The sequence below is a fragment of the Phyllostomus hastatus genome, unplaced genomic scaffold (genome assembly GCF_019186645.2).
Source record: "Phyllostomus hastatus isolate PE091 unplaced genomic scaffold, TTU_PhHast_1.1 phas_scaffold_11, whole genome shotgun sequence".
NCBI classification, from domain to species: domain Eukaryota; kingdom Metazoa; phylum Chordata; class Mammalia; order Chiroptera; family Phyllostomidae; genus Phyllostomus; species Phyllostomus hastatus.
Genome location: NW_025334005.1, coordinates 5,161,507 through 5,176,167, shown reverse-complemented (window position 1 = coordinate 5,176,167; position 14,661 = coordinate 5,161,507). Strand labels below are relative to the sequence as shown.

Sequence of the window (14,661 nt, the reverse complement as noted above, 5' to 3'; positions counted from 1 at the left end):
ATTTCTGCAGCCAAGAAGGACTTCTTCAGGGTGGGACTTTGTGTGCCGTGTTGGGGGTGAAATCATGGCCTGTCCAGCCACCCTCCGCCGTCCAGCTCAAGCCATTTCCTCCATGTTCTGGCAGCTGGACCTGCAGGACTGCCGCTTCAGAGGCTTGCAGGGCACAGACCCCCTCTCCAGGAGGCTGTCTGGACCGCGTGCTCTCCACCACCCAGGCTTGCTCCCCAGACTCCGTTCTCCAAGCTGTTTCTTCCCCTGCGCTGTGGTGGGAGGGTTAGCGTTAGGCTGGTGGGGGGTGGGGGGTGGGGGTGGTACTCCGGCCTGTTCAAACCCCAGGGGGGAGAAGTGTGGAGGGATGTGCATTGGAGACCAGCCTTTGTTTCTGGCTTTTACTTGCAAGCAGCCCGGTCTCGTGATGACACCGATCATGGCGCCATCGCGGTACTTTCTGGACCGTCTCCCTCATCTTAACTCTTCCGCTAGGGGCTCGCTCCCCTTTCAGCGAGGAGGACATTGAAATCAGGCTTGTCTAAGGTTGTGTGGGGAGGGGGCACGGGCAGGTGGGACCTGTGCCTGGGACAAGGGACGGGTGTGACCTGCCAGCCCCGTTCCTGATTCGGAGACCAGCTTTGGCCTCCCCACCTCTGCTCTCCAGCAGCGCGGGCCCGTGGGATCCCGACGCTTCTGCTCTCCCGGCGCTGCTGGGCCTGCTCAGTCTCCCTGCCGCCCAGGACCAGCTCTGTCAACACAGAGCAGGGCATGGAGCCCTAACGGGGCCTCAGGGCGAAGTGGAAGCAATAACAAGGTAGCCACACATTAATGTTTCTCTCCCTCTTTCTCCTTCCCTTCCTCTGACTCCAAAAATAAATTTAAAAGAAAAAAGAAAAAAGGATTGTGGGAGTCCTGACAGCTGTGTGAGGTGAATGTCCACTCCCTCTCTCTGCGGGGTTTGAGCCCCACCCTGGACTTTGTACCTCTGGGCCCGTGTTTCTCAAACTTGAGCCTGTGTCCCCATCCCCTGAGGGCTCGCTGAAACACAGGGCTGGGCTCTGCCCCTGGAGTTTCAGTTCGGTAAGTCCGGAGTGACCCTGAGAACTTACATGTCTAGCAAGCTCCTGGGTGGTACCGGTGCTACTGGTCAGGACCACTGCGCGCTGCAGGACTCGCTGAGTAGGTCCGGGTTATCCACACCTTACCCGTTCCTGAGAGAGGTTGGCCCTGCCTGGCCCTGGGAGGCAGCTCCTAAGCCCTTGGACTATCCGGCCTGACAAGACGGCCCCTGCTGACCTGGGGGCCCTAAGCCGTGCCAGATCGTCTGTGCTGACGACGTGATTTATAGTGGGGGCGTTGGGCCACGTGGTCACAGTGTAACCTCTGGAGGGGCTGCAGACTAAGTCACTGAGGTCGGCCGCGCCTGCATGAGCAGCCTCCAGTAAAAGCCCCGGACGCCACTGCTCGGGTGAGCTCTCCGGGTCAGCAACACTTCGGGCACGCCGTCGCACGGCGTTGCTGAGAGAATTCAGTGCTCCTCCGCGACCCCACTGAAGCTCGCACCTCCTCCCTGCTGGACCCTCCTCTCGGCGCCTTATCCTTTGCGGGTTTGAATTTGTACCCTTTCACTGCAATAAACTATAGCCATGAGCTTGCCTGAGTTCCGTGTGTCCTTCCAGCGACTCGGGGGACCTATGCAAGGGTGGTCTGGAGGGCCTCCGATGGCAGCCACACTTTGGGGACCACTGCTGCCCCGAAGCCCGGGGGCTGCTTGGTGGGGCAAGCTTGGACAGTGCTCCCGGGCCACTGGGCCTCAGTCTCCCCATCTGCAAACGGGGCTTTGGGCCAGTTTCGTCCTCGCTGGGTGTGACAGGGCCCCCAGAAGAGCCACAGATGGCAAAGCTGATGGAGCATATGCTGGCCCACGGGCAGGGGCAGTTTATTTAGCTTAGCTTTTCCCTTTCCAGTGGCCTGGTCTGCCCATTGCAGCCCTTGTCACCTGAGCCGGGAGCACTGGGCTGCTGGGGCCCACAGGTTTCAGTAGATCCAACCACTCCGTGCTGCCCCTCCTGGGGCCACCGTCAGGGCGGTGACCCGCTTTCCACAGTGCTTGGGCCTTCCCTGCCCCATCCTGCCCTGGCCGAAGACCAGGGCCTTGGTCCAAACACAGGGAGGAAGGATCCTTAGCATCCACTGATTATGTGGCTTTATTCACAGACTCAGCACTTGCTGAGGGTGGGAGGGAAGAATACTGGGGGCCAGGGCGGGCCTGGAGGTGAGGGTGGCTGGGAGGCCATGCACGGGTGGGGCCGGGAAGTTCGCAGGGCAGAACCTGTCGGCCCGGCCAGGCCTGTGGGGGGCGGCCCAGAGGCACGCGGCATGCAGGAGGCCTGGCAGGGTCTGCACGGGGCAAACCTATCCAGGTGGCGGCTGGGAGCCGGGGAGGGGCTGAGGGCTTCTCTCGGGCAGGGCACACAGGTGTGAGGCTGGATAGCGGGCGCCCCTGCCCCTCACTCCAGGGGAACGACGTGGTGGGACAGTCAGGACACCTGGGGCCTGGTCCTGCTGCTGCCTCAAGGCTCGATGTGTGACTAGCCAAGCTGGTCCCCCTGGTGCCATTGTCCTGCTGAGGCTTAGATATTTGCCTTGGGGGTGACCCACACAGGGATGTTCTGAGGACATTGGTAGGGAGGCTGGACAGTCCTGGAGAGTGTGCCTGGGGCCCAGCTGAGTGGGCTGTGCCTGAGGGGGGAGGGGATCCCCAGCCAGGGGCTGGTCCCTTTGAGCCAAGCTTTTCTCTCAACCTTTGGTGCCAGTTCCTTGCTGTGGCCCCAGGGGGCGCCATTCCCACCCCAATCCAGGCCATCCAGGGGGCCAAGGATGACAGCAATGGTAAACCCTCTTTCCCCAGGCCGCCCTGCTGGCTCCCGACAGACTTCCTGTCTAAAAGCAAACAAGGAATCCAAAGGCCAGATCCTCCTCCGGGGCCTTCTTCCTGGTGAAGAGCCCATTCCCACCCAGCAGGGAACAGAAAAACCAGTTCCCCAGGTTCGCTCCCTGCCTGGGAATAGCAAAGTGCAGAAAGTTGGCAGGGTCTCTCTGGGCTCCCCTGGAAGGTGACCTCGGGGCCTGGGAAGCCTGGAGAGGCCTGAGCAGGGCCCGGGGTCTGAGGTCACAGCCCCAGGCCCGCCGTTTCCGGGGCTCTGGGCTCTCCCAGGGCCGGGGGGTGGAGGGGAGAGGGCGAGGGGCCGTCAGCACTGGCGGGAGGGGGTGCGGTGCACGGAGCCAGGGCGCTTGGGGATCTTGCGCCAGCGCCGCTTGTCCCAGCGGCAGAGCAGCAGCAGGCGGAAGGTGTCCCGGAAGGCCTTGTTGCACAGGGCGTAGCACATGGGGTTGACCGTGCTGTTGACGTAGCAGAGCCAGTAGCCCAGCTCCCACAGGGTCTCGGGGACGCAGTCCTTGCAGAACGTGGACACCAGCACCATGATGTTGTACGGCGTCCAGGTGAGGATGAAGGCCAGCAGGATGGCGCTCAGGGTCCGTGCCGCCTTCTTCTCCTTGACCAGCGAGAAGGTCTTCCGCTTGGCCAGCTGCTCCTTCCCGCGGGGCTTCTGGCTCTTGCCCGTTCTCTCGCGGCCCTTCCGTGTCGGCCTCTTGACGGTGTTCGGGGAGCTGCGCGGCGGCTGCTTGGGCGGGGCCTGCGCCTCCGGGTCCACCATGGGCATCTTGATTACCACCTCAGAGCCGGGCTCCTCGCCCTCGGAGGACGTGAGGGACTCCATGGAGCCTTCGTCCTCCTCCTCCTCCTCCTTCCAGCTGTAGGCCTGCAGCAACCGGGGGGCCCGGCAGCAGCGACAGCAGCGCCCCGGGGGGGTGTCCGCGGAGCCCTCAGCCCCTGGCTGGGACCGCTCCGAGCTGCTGCTGCTGCCGCCCCCCTTGCCTGCCGTCTCGGAGCCCTGCAGAGCCGCCAGCTCGCGGGCCCGGTTCTCGGTCTCCCGGTAGATGCGCCAGTAGAGGATGCACATGACCGTGACCGGGAGGTAGAAGGCGGCCATGGCCGTGCCGAAGGTGATGATGGGCTGGGAGAGGAACTGGATGTAGCACTGCCCGGCCCCCACCGTCCGCTCCCCCACCAGGTACTGCCAGAAGAGGATGGCGGGGGCCCAGAGGACGAAGGACACCATCCAGGCCAGGCCGATCATCAGGGCCGCCCGGCGGGGCGTGCGCTTGGCGCGGTAGCTCAGGGGTCGGGTCACGGAGAAGTAGCGGTCGAAGCTGATAAGCAGCAGGTTCATGACGGAGGCGTTGCTGGCCACGTAGTCCAGGGCCAGCCAGAGGTCGCAGGCCAGTGTGCCCAGGGCCCAGTGGCCCATGAGCAGGTACGTGGTGTAGAGGTTCATGGAGAAGGTGCCGATAATGAGGTCGGCGCAGGCCAGGCTGAGCAGGAAGTAGTTGTTGACCGTCTTGAGCTCCGTGTTGACCTTGAAGGAGATGAGGACCAGCAGGTTGCCTGTCACCGTGGCCAGTGACAGGAGGCCCGTGGTGATGCCAATGAAGGCCACTTGCCAGGGCCCCTTCCCTGGCGCCAGGACGGTGATGTTGGGGCTGACGGCAGGCGGGGCCGAGGTATTCATGGCGGCCGGCCGGGCGGGGCTGAGGGCGCAGCCCCCTGCTCTAGTCACACGATGGGGGCTTCCTCAAGGGGAGGTCATCACCTGGAAAGAGAGGACGTGGGCTTTGGGGGGGCCGCTGGAGACCTGGCACCGCCTGGAGGGGCGGGTGCGGGGAACACCACAGCCTCCGCCCTGCTGGAGCTGCAGGCCAGACAGCGTCTCCCTCCCTGACCGCCTGGTCCCTTCCTGCTCTGGTGTCTGCATGCGGTCATTTACGGCGCACGTCCCCAGCCATGAATGGGTTTGCCGGCAGCGTGGGGGCGGGGGGCGGCTCCGGAACCCAGAGATCTGAGTCCTCGTTCCAGCCTCACCATTCAGACTCTGAGCCTCGATCTTCTCCTCGGGGGGGCGGGGGGGGGGAAATTGCTACTAATTCCTGCCTCGCCTAAGTCACACGGCAGGGTTGGGAGACTGGGCTTTGTGTATCCAGCGCTGCCAAATTCTCAAAGCGTTTCACTCAATTTTATTACAGCTCTCATTTACTGAGCAGTTACTACACGCCAGACGCAGCGCTAAGCACCTCATTGAATTACCGAACCTCGCTGTCGGACGTTTCTCGGAGGAAGGTCTCTTAGGAGCCCCGCTTACTGAGGCAACCCTGGCTGCGAGGCCTGGTCATGGCGGCAGGGTGGCAGGAGGAGGATTCGAACCCACTTCCCCTTCCCTTTGAGCACGTGGAGCTCCAGGGGGATAATCCCACCAAATAAGGAGACCTGAGAAGGCGGGGCGTGGCTCCAGAGAAGAGAAGGGGCAAGAGACGAGAGCAGAGGGGTGCTTGGGGTGAATGTGTGTCTGTGTGTGGGGGGGCTGGGGGTACACAGAGAGAGGGGGGGAGGGCAGTGTGTGGAGCTGCCTGGGAGCCTCTGTGAGGGCAGCAGGGAGGGCCGTGCGGGGCCGGACGTGCCTGGTGGCAGGAGGTCTGCAGTACAAGCAGGCAGTGGGGGCAGGGGACTCGGCTCCCAGATCCGCGGGCTCTGGCCCCAGATGGGGTGTGGGAGGCCCCTGTGTCTCCCCACTCTGTTCCCGGGCTCCAGCTGAGTGGGGGGCAGCAAGAACGGAAGATCCCCCAGATTGTTCTTAAAACTGGAGTCCAGCCCAGGCACTGAGTGTGGGTAAAAGGAAGAGCAAGGACTCTTAGTGACTTTCCGGCCAGGCGGGTGGCGCCCCAGCCCAGCCCAGCCCAGCCCAGCCCAGCCACGGCCTCGCAGCTGTGTTTGGGCAGGTCCTCTCCTGAGCTGGGCCTCGGGCATCCGCCTGTCCATTGAGGAGAGTGAGGTCTCCTCCTACCTGTGGCTGTGGCTTCAGGGGCTGTATTGTTGGAAAAAGTCCAAGGGGGAGATTTTGGGCAAAGGCTCACCAAGCCCTGGTGTTCCTGGAAACCTGGTCTGTGACAGAGAGACTAGAGCGCCATGCCTGTGGGAGGGTGGCTGTGGGACAGGTGGCCTTGGGGGTGAGGCAGCGGAGAGCACATGTGACCCAGAGTGTGTGGGGCTGAAGGTCTCTTCATGGCTCGTGCTGAGCTATGAGCAAGTGAGAGCAGCTCCCGGCATGGAGAGGTCGCGGCGTGACCCACGAGCAAGGACTGTGGCTGCCCGTGTGTCCGGGACAGTCCACACACGAGGGGGCACGTCTAACCTCCTGGGGGAAGGACCCGGACTCTGGAGCCGCACTGTCTGCATCCGAGTCCAGGCGGCCCCTCCCCCGGGTGCGTGCGCGATCTCCGCCGGCAACGGCAACGCAACTGCTCGGTGCCTCTGTTGCCGCAACTGAAAACCGAGGAGCGCACCAGTCCCTAGCTCACAGGTCAAGGAACTGAGGCGGGGCTTAAAGCAGCCAGTAGACGTGAAGGGCCCAGAATGGCCCTGGCTCAGGGGCTCCCATGACTCCCAGCGCGCACGGGGCCTTGAGGGCTCCCTGCGCCTCGGAGCGCCTGACACCATGACAGCGGCAGCAGCCACCGATCGTCGCTGTGACGTGGCGCTCGCTGCATGCCAGACGCGGCTCACGATGCCCCTGAGCCTGACTACAGCGATGGTAATGGGGAGCCTATGACCAAGGCGTTGCTCTTCTCCCCATTTCACAGACGAAGAAACTGAGGCTGAGAAAAGCAAGAATTTGCCCAAGAGACACGAGTAAGCTAGGAAGCAGGGTTTGAGCCCAAGCCGTTCGTGCCAGTGATGCTCTATAAAAACTGGTGGTCGGCCCCCGGGGCCAGAGTTTGCCAGTTTGAATTTTTGAAGTATTACACTACAGCGTTATTTACTGGGCTTCCTGAGTTTTGGCGCATCCTCCTTTCTTAGCCAAAGCCAGGTGCTGGGGGCTGGGGGGGTGGGAAGGCTGGGATGGGATGTCCCAGATGGGGCTTCCCGGTGAGGCTGTGGGCGAGGGTGGGGACGCCAGCCGGGGCAGCATGCTCCGCTCAGCTCCCGTCCCTCTGATCTGCACCCAGTGCTGTTTGACGCCCATTGCACGACTGGAACAACTGAGGCCCAGAGGAAAGGGGGAAGCGGGAGTCGTGTCACTCCAGGTGCCCTGGCTCCTAGATTGGGTGCTGCCCAGCCCCCAGCTCCCAGGGGGGCCTCCAGGCAGCTCTGTCGCCCCCAGCGGCAACCTGGGCCAAACCGTGAAAAGGCTTTTTTCGGAGAGGCGCCTGCTGGCCCTGCTCCTTCACAGCCGCAGGGGCCTCCTTCGGTGTGGAGCCCAGCATTCCGTGCCGCCACCGCACCCGGCCCTCCGGCCACCGCAGGGCTGGGACGGGGTCAGGCACTCGCCTTGGGTGCAGAATTTAAGGAGGTGCCCCCAAACTCCAGCCATCAAGAAAATAACAGTGCAATGTAATCCTTGAAAGTGGAAATTAAGGCAAAACACCCATAACGAAATTTCACACGAAGACAGGCCCCCACCCCGCACTCACACAGACACCCCTGTCCGGCCTGGCCCCAGTCCTGGCCCCGGTGCCGGTGCCGAGGAGACTTTAGTTACAAAAGCAGAGGGACGGCCCACCCAACCGTGGGCTGTAGTTTGCCGCTGGAGGTCTGAAAACGTTACATTACTATAGTGTTTATCTTGAATTTTACTCTGAGGTGAGCGCCTCACGCACTCCGCCCGCCCGCCCGGCCTCCAGCGCTGTGGACCGCAGGCGACCCTGGCTCCGAGCCCCAGCGCTGCCCTTCCTGGCTGTGCAGATGTCAGCCATCACTTAAATCTCCCCGTCCCAGCTGCCCTGCGTCCCCCAGCTGATGGGGACAACATTACCCGACGTGCCTGGCTCTGAAATGACGCTCAGGGAAAAGCCTCGGTTATTATCCCCGACTCCGCATTCTGATGTGCTGCCCCACCCCCCTGGCCCCGGCCCTTCCCTCTTAGACCCCGCACGGCCCCTCTCTGGTCCCCGAGCTGCTCCTCTACGGTGGGGCCGCTGGGCCCGCCTGGCGTCTGCGAAGATTTTACAGGACCTGGCAACTAACATCTCAAGATGCTGAACAGGAAGGCCCCAAGTCCCTGAGCTGAGGCCGCAGAAGCTGGCGGCTCACGTGTGCTCTCAGCCCGGCCGCGAGTGACCTTTCGGTGGCAACGCGGCAGCAGCCGCTGCCCATGGTGACCGCTGCCAGGCTCTCGCTGGAAACCAGCTATGGCTTCGATGAATAAAAAAAAAAGGCTTCAGAAGGGGGACCCGAGAGAAGAAGGGGTCCTTGGAAGTGAGGAGGCTGGAAGCCTCTTCCAACTTCCTCATTTAAAAAAATATCCTGCCCTGGCTGGCATAGCTCAGTGGATTGAACACGGGCTGTGGACCAGGCATTGCAGGTTCAATTCCCAGTCAGGGCACATGCCTGGGTTGCAAGCCACGGCCCCCAGCAACTGAACATTGATGTTTCTCTCTCTCTTTTTCTCCCTCCCTTCCCTCTCTAAAAATAAATAAATCTTAAAAAAAAAAATGAAATCAACGCTGGTGCCTTTTTAATAAAAAAAAAAAATCCTAACCCAAGGACATGCTTACTGGTTTTAGAGAGAGGGGAAAGAAGTGGGAGAGAGAGGAAGAGAAACACGGAGGTGAGCGAGAAACAGTGATTGGTTGCCTCTCCTATGAGCCCTGACCGGAGACTGAACCCTCAACCTTTCAGTTTGCAGGACAGCGCTCCAACAAACTGAGCCACACTGGCCAGGGCTAACCTTCTCATTTTAAATTGTTAAATACCAGAATGAGTCACCTCCTCCATGCTAGGCACTTGGTATATGATATTATTTCCCTTAATCTACGGTAAAATCTAATTTCCCTCAATGCAGGAGGGGGGGCTCTTAGCTCTTTTTGTTTTATTTATTTTTTTTATTGCATTTCTTTCCATGACCATTTAGTCCCCGTATACTACCCCCCATCCTGCAACCCCCTCCCTGCCATCCATGCTCCGTTTTATAGCTGAAGACCCTGGGGGCGTGGCTGAATGACTCCCCCATGGTCTCTCACAGGAAGCAGGGGAGCTGGGACTCCGCCCAGACCTGTGGCTCCGAGGTCTGAGTTCTTCCTACTGGGCCAGCCTATGAGCTGCACGGCCTAAGGCCTCCCATCTGAAGTAAAGGGGGGCAGGAGAAGAGTAGAGGTTCTGGGGAACCGGACCCTGATTCTTGCTGCCCCTGCAGCTTCTGAGCCCCTGGGACGCCACTCAGGGCAGCTGTCAAAGACCCTGCCTTTCCTCCTCCATCAGGAGCAAGCAGGTCCTCCCCCAGACCTCTCTGGGGCTGTGATTTGCTCAGGAGGAGGTTTCTGCTCTGGTCTCTGCTGCGTGGTCCTGGGCGCGTCCCCGTGACCCTGGGCTGGGGGCAGTCCTCTGCCTATTCAAGGCGGCCGCGGGGTGGCCAGGTGACAGCCAGGAGAGGACGGGGCTTCCTGTGACGGTGGCTGGCTGTGTTGGGGGTTGGCGCTCTGGGCGGAGAGTCAGGGTGCCAGGGTTCGGCAGCCCTAGGATTTCTGAAAAGGAGGGGCTTGGAGTCAGTCACCTGGTTGAGAATGAAAGGGAGGCTGGAGGCTGTTTGCCTGCCGTATTCTGTGCAGCATCCACGCGGGGAGAGTGGGTGCAGGGGCCGGGGCGCGGACTCCCCCAGGGAGTCCTTGGCCCTGCCTCTGCCCAGCTTTAGGCCCCGACCCTACCCTTGTCTCGCTGGACGGCTCTCTAGGGGGTGCGTGTCTGTGGGTGAGGGTGTGTGCTCTCCTGGGTAAGAACAAGAAGTGCTGGGTGGGGGGTGAGTCTGTCACTTTTCGGGGATGGATTGCGACTCATCCTCTGAGGGTGTCACTTCTGGGGTACAGGAAGGTGGCAAGGAAACGGGGAAGGGCTTTTCTCTCCAGGACGATGGCCTCCTGATGAAAGTTTTGGGGAGCTTTTAATGACTGACATTAATATTATTTTATTGATTTTAGAAAGGGGGAGAGAGAAACATTGATTTGTTGTTCTACTTATTTATGCATTCGTTGGTCGGCTCTTATATGGCAGGTGCCCTGGCCGGGACTTGAACTCACAACCTTGGCTTATTGGAATGATGCTCTAACCAACTGAGCTACCTGGCCGGGGTTAATAACATTATTATCATAGCCAGTGGTATTTACTGACTGCTTACAATATACTGGACATGGCTGTAAGCATTATGTACATTATTATTATTAATGCTTACCCAAGGATATGTTTTATTGCTTTTATAGAGAGAGGAAGGGAGGGAGGGAAGGGGGAAAGAGAGAGAGAGAGAGAAACAGACAGACCAGACAGACAGACACTGGTCAGTTGCCTCCCCTACGTGCCCTGACTGGGCACCGAACCTGCAGACTTTGGGTGTACAGGACGACGCTCCAACCCACTGAGCCACCTGGCCACGCCGCATTATACACATCATTTAACTGACCCATTATAATTCCTTGCCAAGTAGGTTCTATTACCCTCAATTTGCCAAAGGGGCAGTTTGCTCGAGGGTCTCTAAGCCTCTGAGGGCCTTGCCTAGAGTTCCTCAGCGACGCCACCAGGATTTGGACCCAGGCAGCCTGTGTCCGAGACGAGCCTCTTGGATCCCCACCCTAAACTGCTCTTGTGGGGGTGGGGGGCTCAACAGCCCCCCGGTCCACCTGCACAAGCCTGACCAAACCCTCGTGTGTGAAGTCAGCCAACAGCGAGGAGTGAGTCCTTCTTTCAGGACCTGGCTTGCGCGTGCGTGACGGGGCCTGCCGTCTGTCCGTGTGATACGTGGTGACAGTGCGGCAGGAGGGGGAGGCCTCGCCGTGGCTCTCTGAGAGGCAGGGTGGGGGCTGCGTCTGCCCCAGGCACTGCTTCAGCCCAGGGCCCGGCACACAGTAGCTGCTCAGGAAAGGTTCGTGGGATAAACGCACGACTGTATCCGTGGCCTCGTCCTGCTTGGCTTCCGGCCCAGGGGCATGAGGATGAGCCCGCTGCCCGCAGGGGTCGTCGGGACCAACTCAAGAGCATGGTCCCTCTGTCCACCCCCCACCCTCCTTCCTCGTTCCTCACCTGCCAGGTCCCTGCGCCTGGGGTGAGGCCCTGCCTAGCTTGCGAGCCCAGGGGAACAACCCCCGGCATTGTCTTCTGGGGACCTGCTTCTCCTGCCGCCCGAGGGGCAGCGAGGGCACAAGACAGGCGGGGAGGCGCCTGCTGGTGCAGGGGAGGAAGGAGTCACCCTGGACTCAAACAGTTAAGGGATGAGGTCAGAGCCTCTGGCAGGGCAGGCCAGACTATTGACCGCCAGCGCCCTGGACAGATCCCCCGGGGCTGTGGCTCTGGATGGTGAGAGGCAAGGGGAGGGGAGGGAGCCCTGGGTGGGGTGGGGGTGGGGGGCTGGGAGAGATGGCTGGCAGTGGGGTTCCTGAACACTGGGGTCTCGGGACCCTGACCACTGGCCAAGGCGTGGAGAAGGGGAGGCAGAGAGCATGAGGTGGTGCTGGCGAAAGATTCAAGGAGGAGGAGGAGGAGTGAAGCCATCTTGTGATTCTGGGCCCGGGGGCCTGCAGAACCCAGGCTAGAAGGAATGGGCAATACTGGGGAGAAGGAGGTAAAGGTGGGGGCTGTGCAGCCGGGCAGCTGGGACCTCACATGGGCAGGGACCTGTCCCTTCTGCTGGGGCCAGGTGGGCAGAGGGGGCTTTCTCCCCCTGGCTTAACTTTCCTCTGAAGGTGGCTCTAGACCCATTAAAGGTACACCAGACTTCCACCTCTGATGCCTGGCCTTGGACTCCAGGGGGCAAGCAGATACAATGTATCGCATTTTCAGGCTCAGCAGTCTCCCGGGGAAGCACCATCTAGCCCTGGGGGGTAGGGTCTGCGGGGCAGGGTGCAGCTCTTGAGTTAGATGCTCACACATGCACGGCTGAGCCAGGAGAGGAGCCCAGCCCCGGCTCCACGGCCACATGCCCTCAGTGTGGGTGGACTTTCACGGGCAGCCTCGCTTCAGCCAGACCACGCCAGGGCCGGGCGGCGAGCAGGCTGGGCCCTGGGCCCCGCGTTCCGGGGGCTGCGTCAGAAGCGCTGCGCCCTCCTGCCCCTCTCCGCTCGCCCCCTGCTCTTCCCTCCTGCGCTCCCATCCCCACTTCCTTTCTTCTCTCTCCCTCCCTCCCCCATCCTTCTAGGCATCACCATGGCATCGCAGCAGCGGAGCAGCAACCCAGTGAGATAGTCACCCACCTCTCCCCACCCGCCACCCGCCGGAGCCCGAGCCCCTGCCTCCCAGGGCTCGCTGCTCCCCGGCCCCGCCGTCCTGCTCAGGCAGGTGGGCGTGCTGCCCTGAGGGCGAAGAGAATGGGGTCCAAGCCCCACCTGGACCCCTAATCATCCCTTCTGGGACCACGAACATGTCCCTTTCCCCGTTTCAGCCTCGGTCTCTCCACCTGATTGACGGGGAGGTTCCTTTCTAGGTGTGACCTGACCTCTGCCTAACCCCTCTTTCGGCTTTGGGTTCCGCTCTCAGACCTCCAGGGCCAACCCCGGAGCCACGAGTCGTGTCTCCGGTAGCCCCGTCTCCCCACCTCCCCCCGAGCCTTCACTATCACACTGGTGATCGCGGCCTGCCCAGCGGCCGAGGCCAGGGGGCGGAGAACTAGCTCTCTGCTGAGAGCTCGGTGAGCCGCTGATGACCCCGGGACAGGAGTCCGTCCGGGTGCAGGAGACACTCTGACTCCTTCCGGCCAGCTGGCCAGGGCCCGGGTCAGTCTGGGTGGAGCTGCAGGTACGTTTTGTGGGAAGGGGTGCTCCCCTGTCCACCGGCACTGATCACACCTCAGCAGCATGGTCTGGAGGACCTGGTGACAGCTGACCAGCCCTCCCCAGCTGCCAGCCCGGGAACGGGCAACTCTGCAAAGATCGGGGCTTGAGGCTCCCAGCCCGTTCCCGCACCGTGGAGCCTGGGGGCACCTGGCACTGGTGCCTTAGGACTGAGACCTGCCCCGGGGCAGCCCAGGGCACTGAGAACACAGGGAGCACCCTCTGGGCCCCTGCACATGTTGGCACCATGTCCCTGGACAAGTGTGGCCGTCCATGTGCCATTTGTCCCCAGAGAGCCCTGGGGCTCTTGGCCCATTCTCCTGCTGGCTTCTGGCCCAACACCCACCTTGGCATCCAGCTTGTCCATCTGGCCAGCAGCCTGGTTCAGTCCATCTTGGGGGGGCTGAAGGTGGATGGGGGTGGTGGGATTCAGAATTCCCTGAGGGAGGAGAGGAGGGGTTCTGGGACTGGCACCCCAATGGTGGGGGTCAACCTCCCCCAGGACGCGAGACGGCAAGCGCTGCCTGCTGGCCCCCTGCCCTTCCCACTCCGTCCCTGGGGTTCCGGGGGCTGCGCCTGCTGCGTGGCCGCCCGATCCCTGCTGGGCTCCCGGTCCAGTTTCCTAAGGGGGTCTCCATCTCCTCTGCCAGTTGACCCCCCCGCCAAAAAAAAACCCCATCAGGTGTATCCACGCACGGCCAGGGGATAGGGTGTTTGGAGGAGCCAGGGTCTGACGCTGCGGAGCCCCCTCTGCCTCTAGCCCCCTCCCCAGCCCCCTCTTCTCTTTGGGGGTCCATCCTCATTTCCTTGTAGTCCGGTCCCTGCCCTGATCCCAGGACCCAGCTTCTCCAGCCCCCACCTCGGTGGAGCCCCTCCCAAACCCTTCCAAATGTACTCACCATGGGGCCGGAGAGGGGTCTGTAGGGTCCTCCACCCCACTGCGTCCTGGGGGCTGGCGGTGGCTCCAGGGACCCAAACACCTGGCTCCCGGGGGGTAGCTGCGTCCTGTGCTGGCAGCCGGAGAGGCACAGCCAGTGATTGGCATGTCCCACCCCCTGGCACGCCAGCCTGGGGGGGGGGAGGGAGGAAGAGAAAGAGAGGGAGGGAGAAAAGGAAGGGAGGGGAGCTGGAGGGAAGCCTCAGGCAATGTCTGGGGTTGGACTGGGTCCTGGAGCATGCCCCCCTCCTCCACCAGGGCCCCCAACTTGAGCTCCGGGAGGGAGGGGGCCAGCCATCAGGAAGATGAGCCCAGGAAGGCTAAAAGTCCAGAGCGAGAGAAGGCGGATACAGGGAGACAAACACCCACGCCCACTGCACACAGACTCAGCGGCGCGCACACACACCCTCACAAAAGCACACTCTGTTTCCTCGGGCTCCTTCCCCCACCCCACCTCGGAGCCCCCAGCCCGAGCGCACCGGGGCCGACACATGCTCCCGGGGACTCACAGGCCTCCTTCCCTCACACACGCTCCGCCCCCGCCCCCCACACGCCCACACGCCCACCCACCCTCCCACCCACCCAGCCCCACACCCTGTTCTTCTCCCTGCTGCGAAGGAGCCAGGTTCCTTCTGTTTGGAAATGACACATTGAGCCTCACGTGAGAGGCTCCGACTTGGAACGGACCCAGAGGGCTGGCGCGCCCACCCCGGGGCCGAGCGGACGTGCCCGCGTGCCTGCCGGGCTGTGTGTGCTTCTGTGTTTGTCCCCGCTGCACAGCCCGGTGCGAGGGCGCACGGGCGTCTGGTTTG

The 14,661-nt window shown here is 62.1% G+C and overlaps 1 protein-coding gene across 2 annotated transcripts; it reads right to left on the bottom strand.

Moving 5' to 3' along the window:
- Window positions 1-1,913: 1,913 nt before the first annotated feature.
- CHRM1 (cholinergic receptor muscarinic 1) lies at window positions 1,914-14,323 on the bottom strand. 2 transcript variants are annotated; one of them, XM_045855140.1, is made up of 3 exons: window positions 13,812-14,323; window positions 13,259-13,351; window positions 1,914-4,706 (listed from the first exon to the last, which is right to left on the bottom strand). In XM_045855140.1, exon 3 carries the CDS (start codon window positions 4,623-4,625, stop codon window positions 3,243-3,245), a length of 1,383 nt encoding a protein of 460 aa, XP_045711096.1. In that variant the 5' UTR covers window positions 4,626-4,706; window positions 13,259-13,351; window positions 13,812-14,323; the 3' UTR covers window positions 1,914-3,242. The 2 variants fall into 2 exon arrangements, with proteins under 2 accessions (XP_045711096.1, XP_045711098.1); XM_045855142.1 differs by having other exon boundaries at window positions 13,259-13,315.
- Window positions 14,324-14,661: the final 338 nt, after the last annotated feature.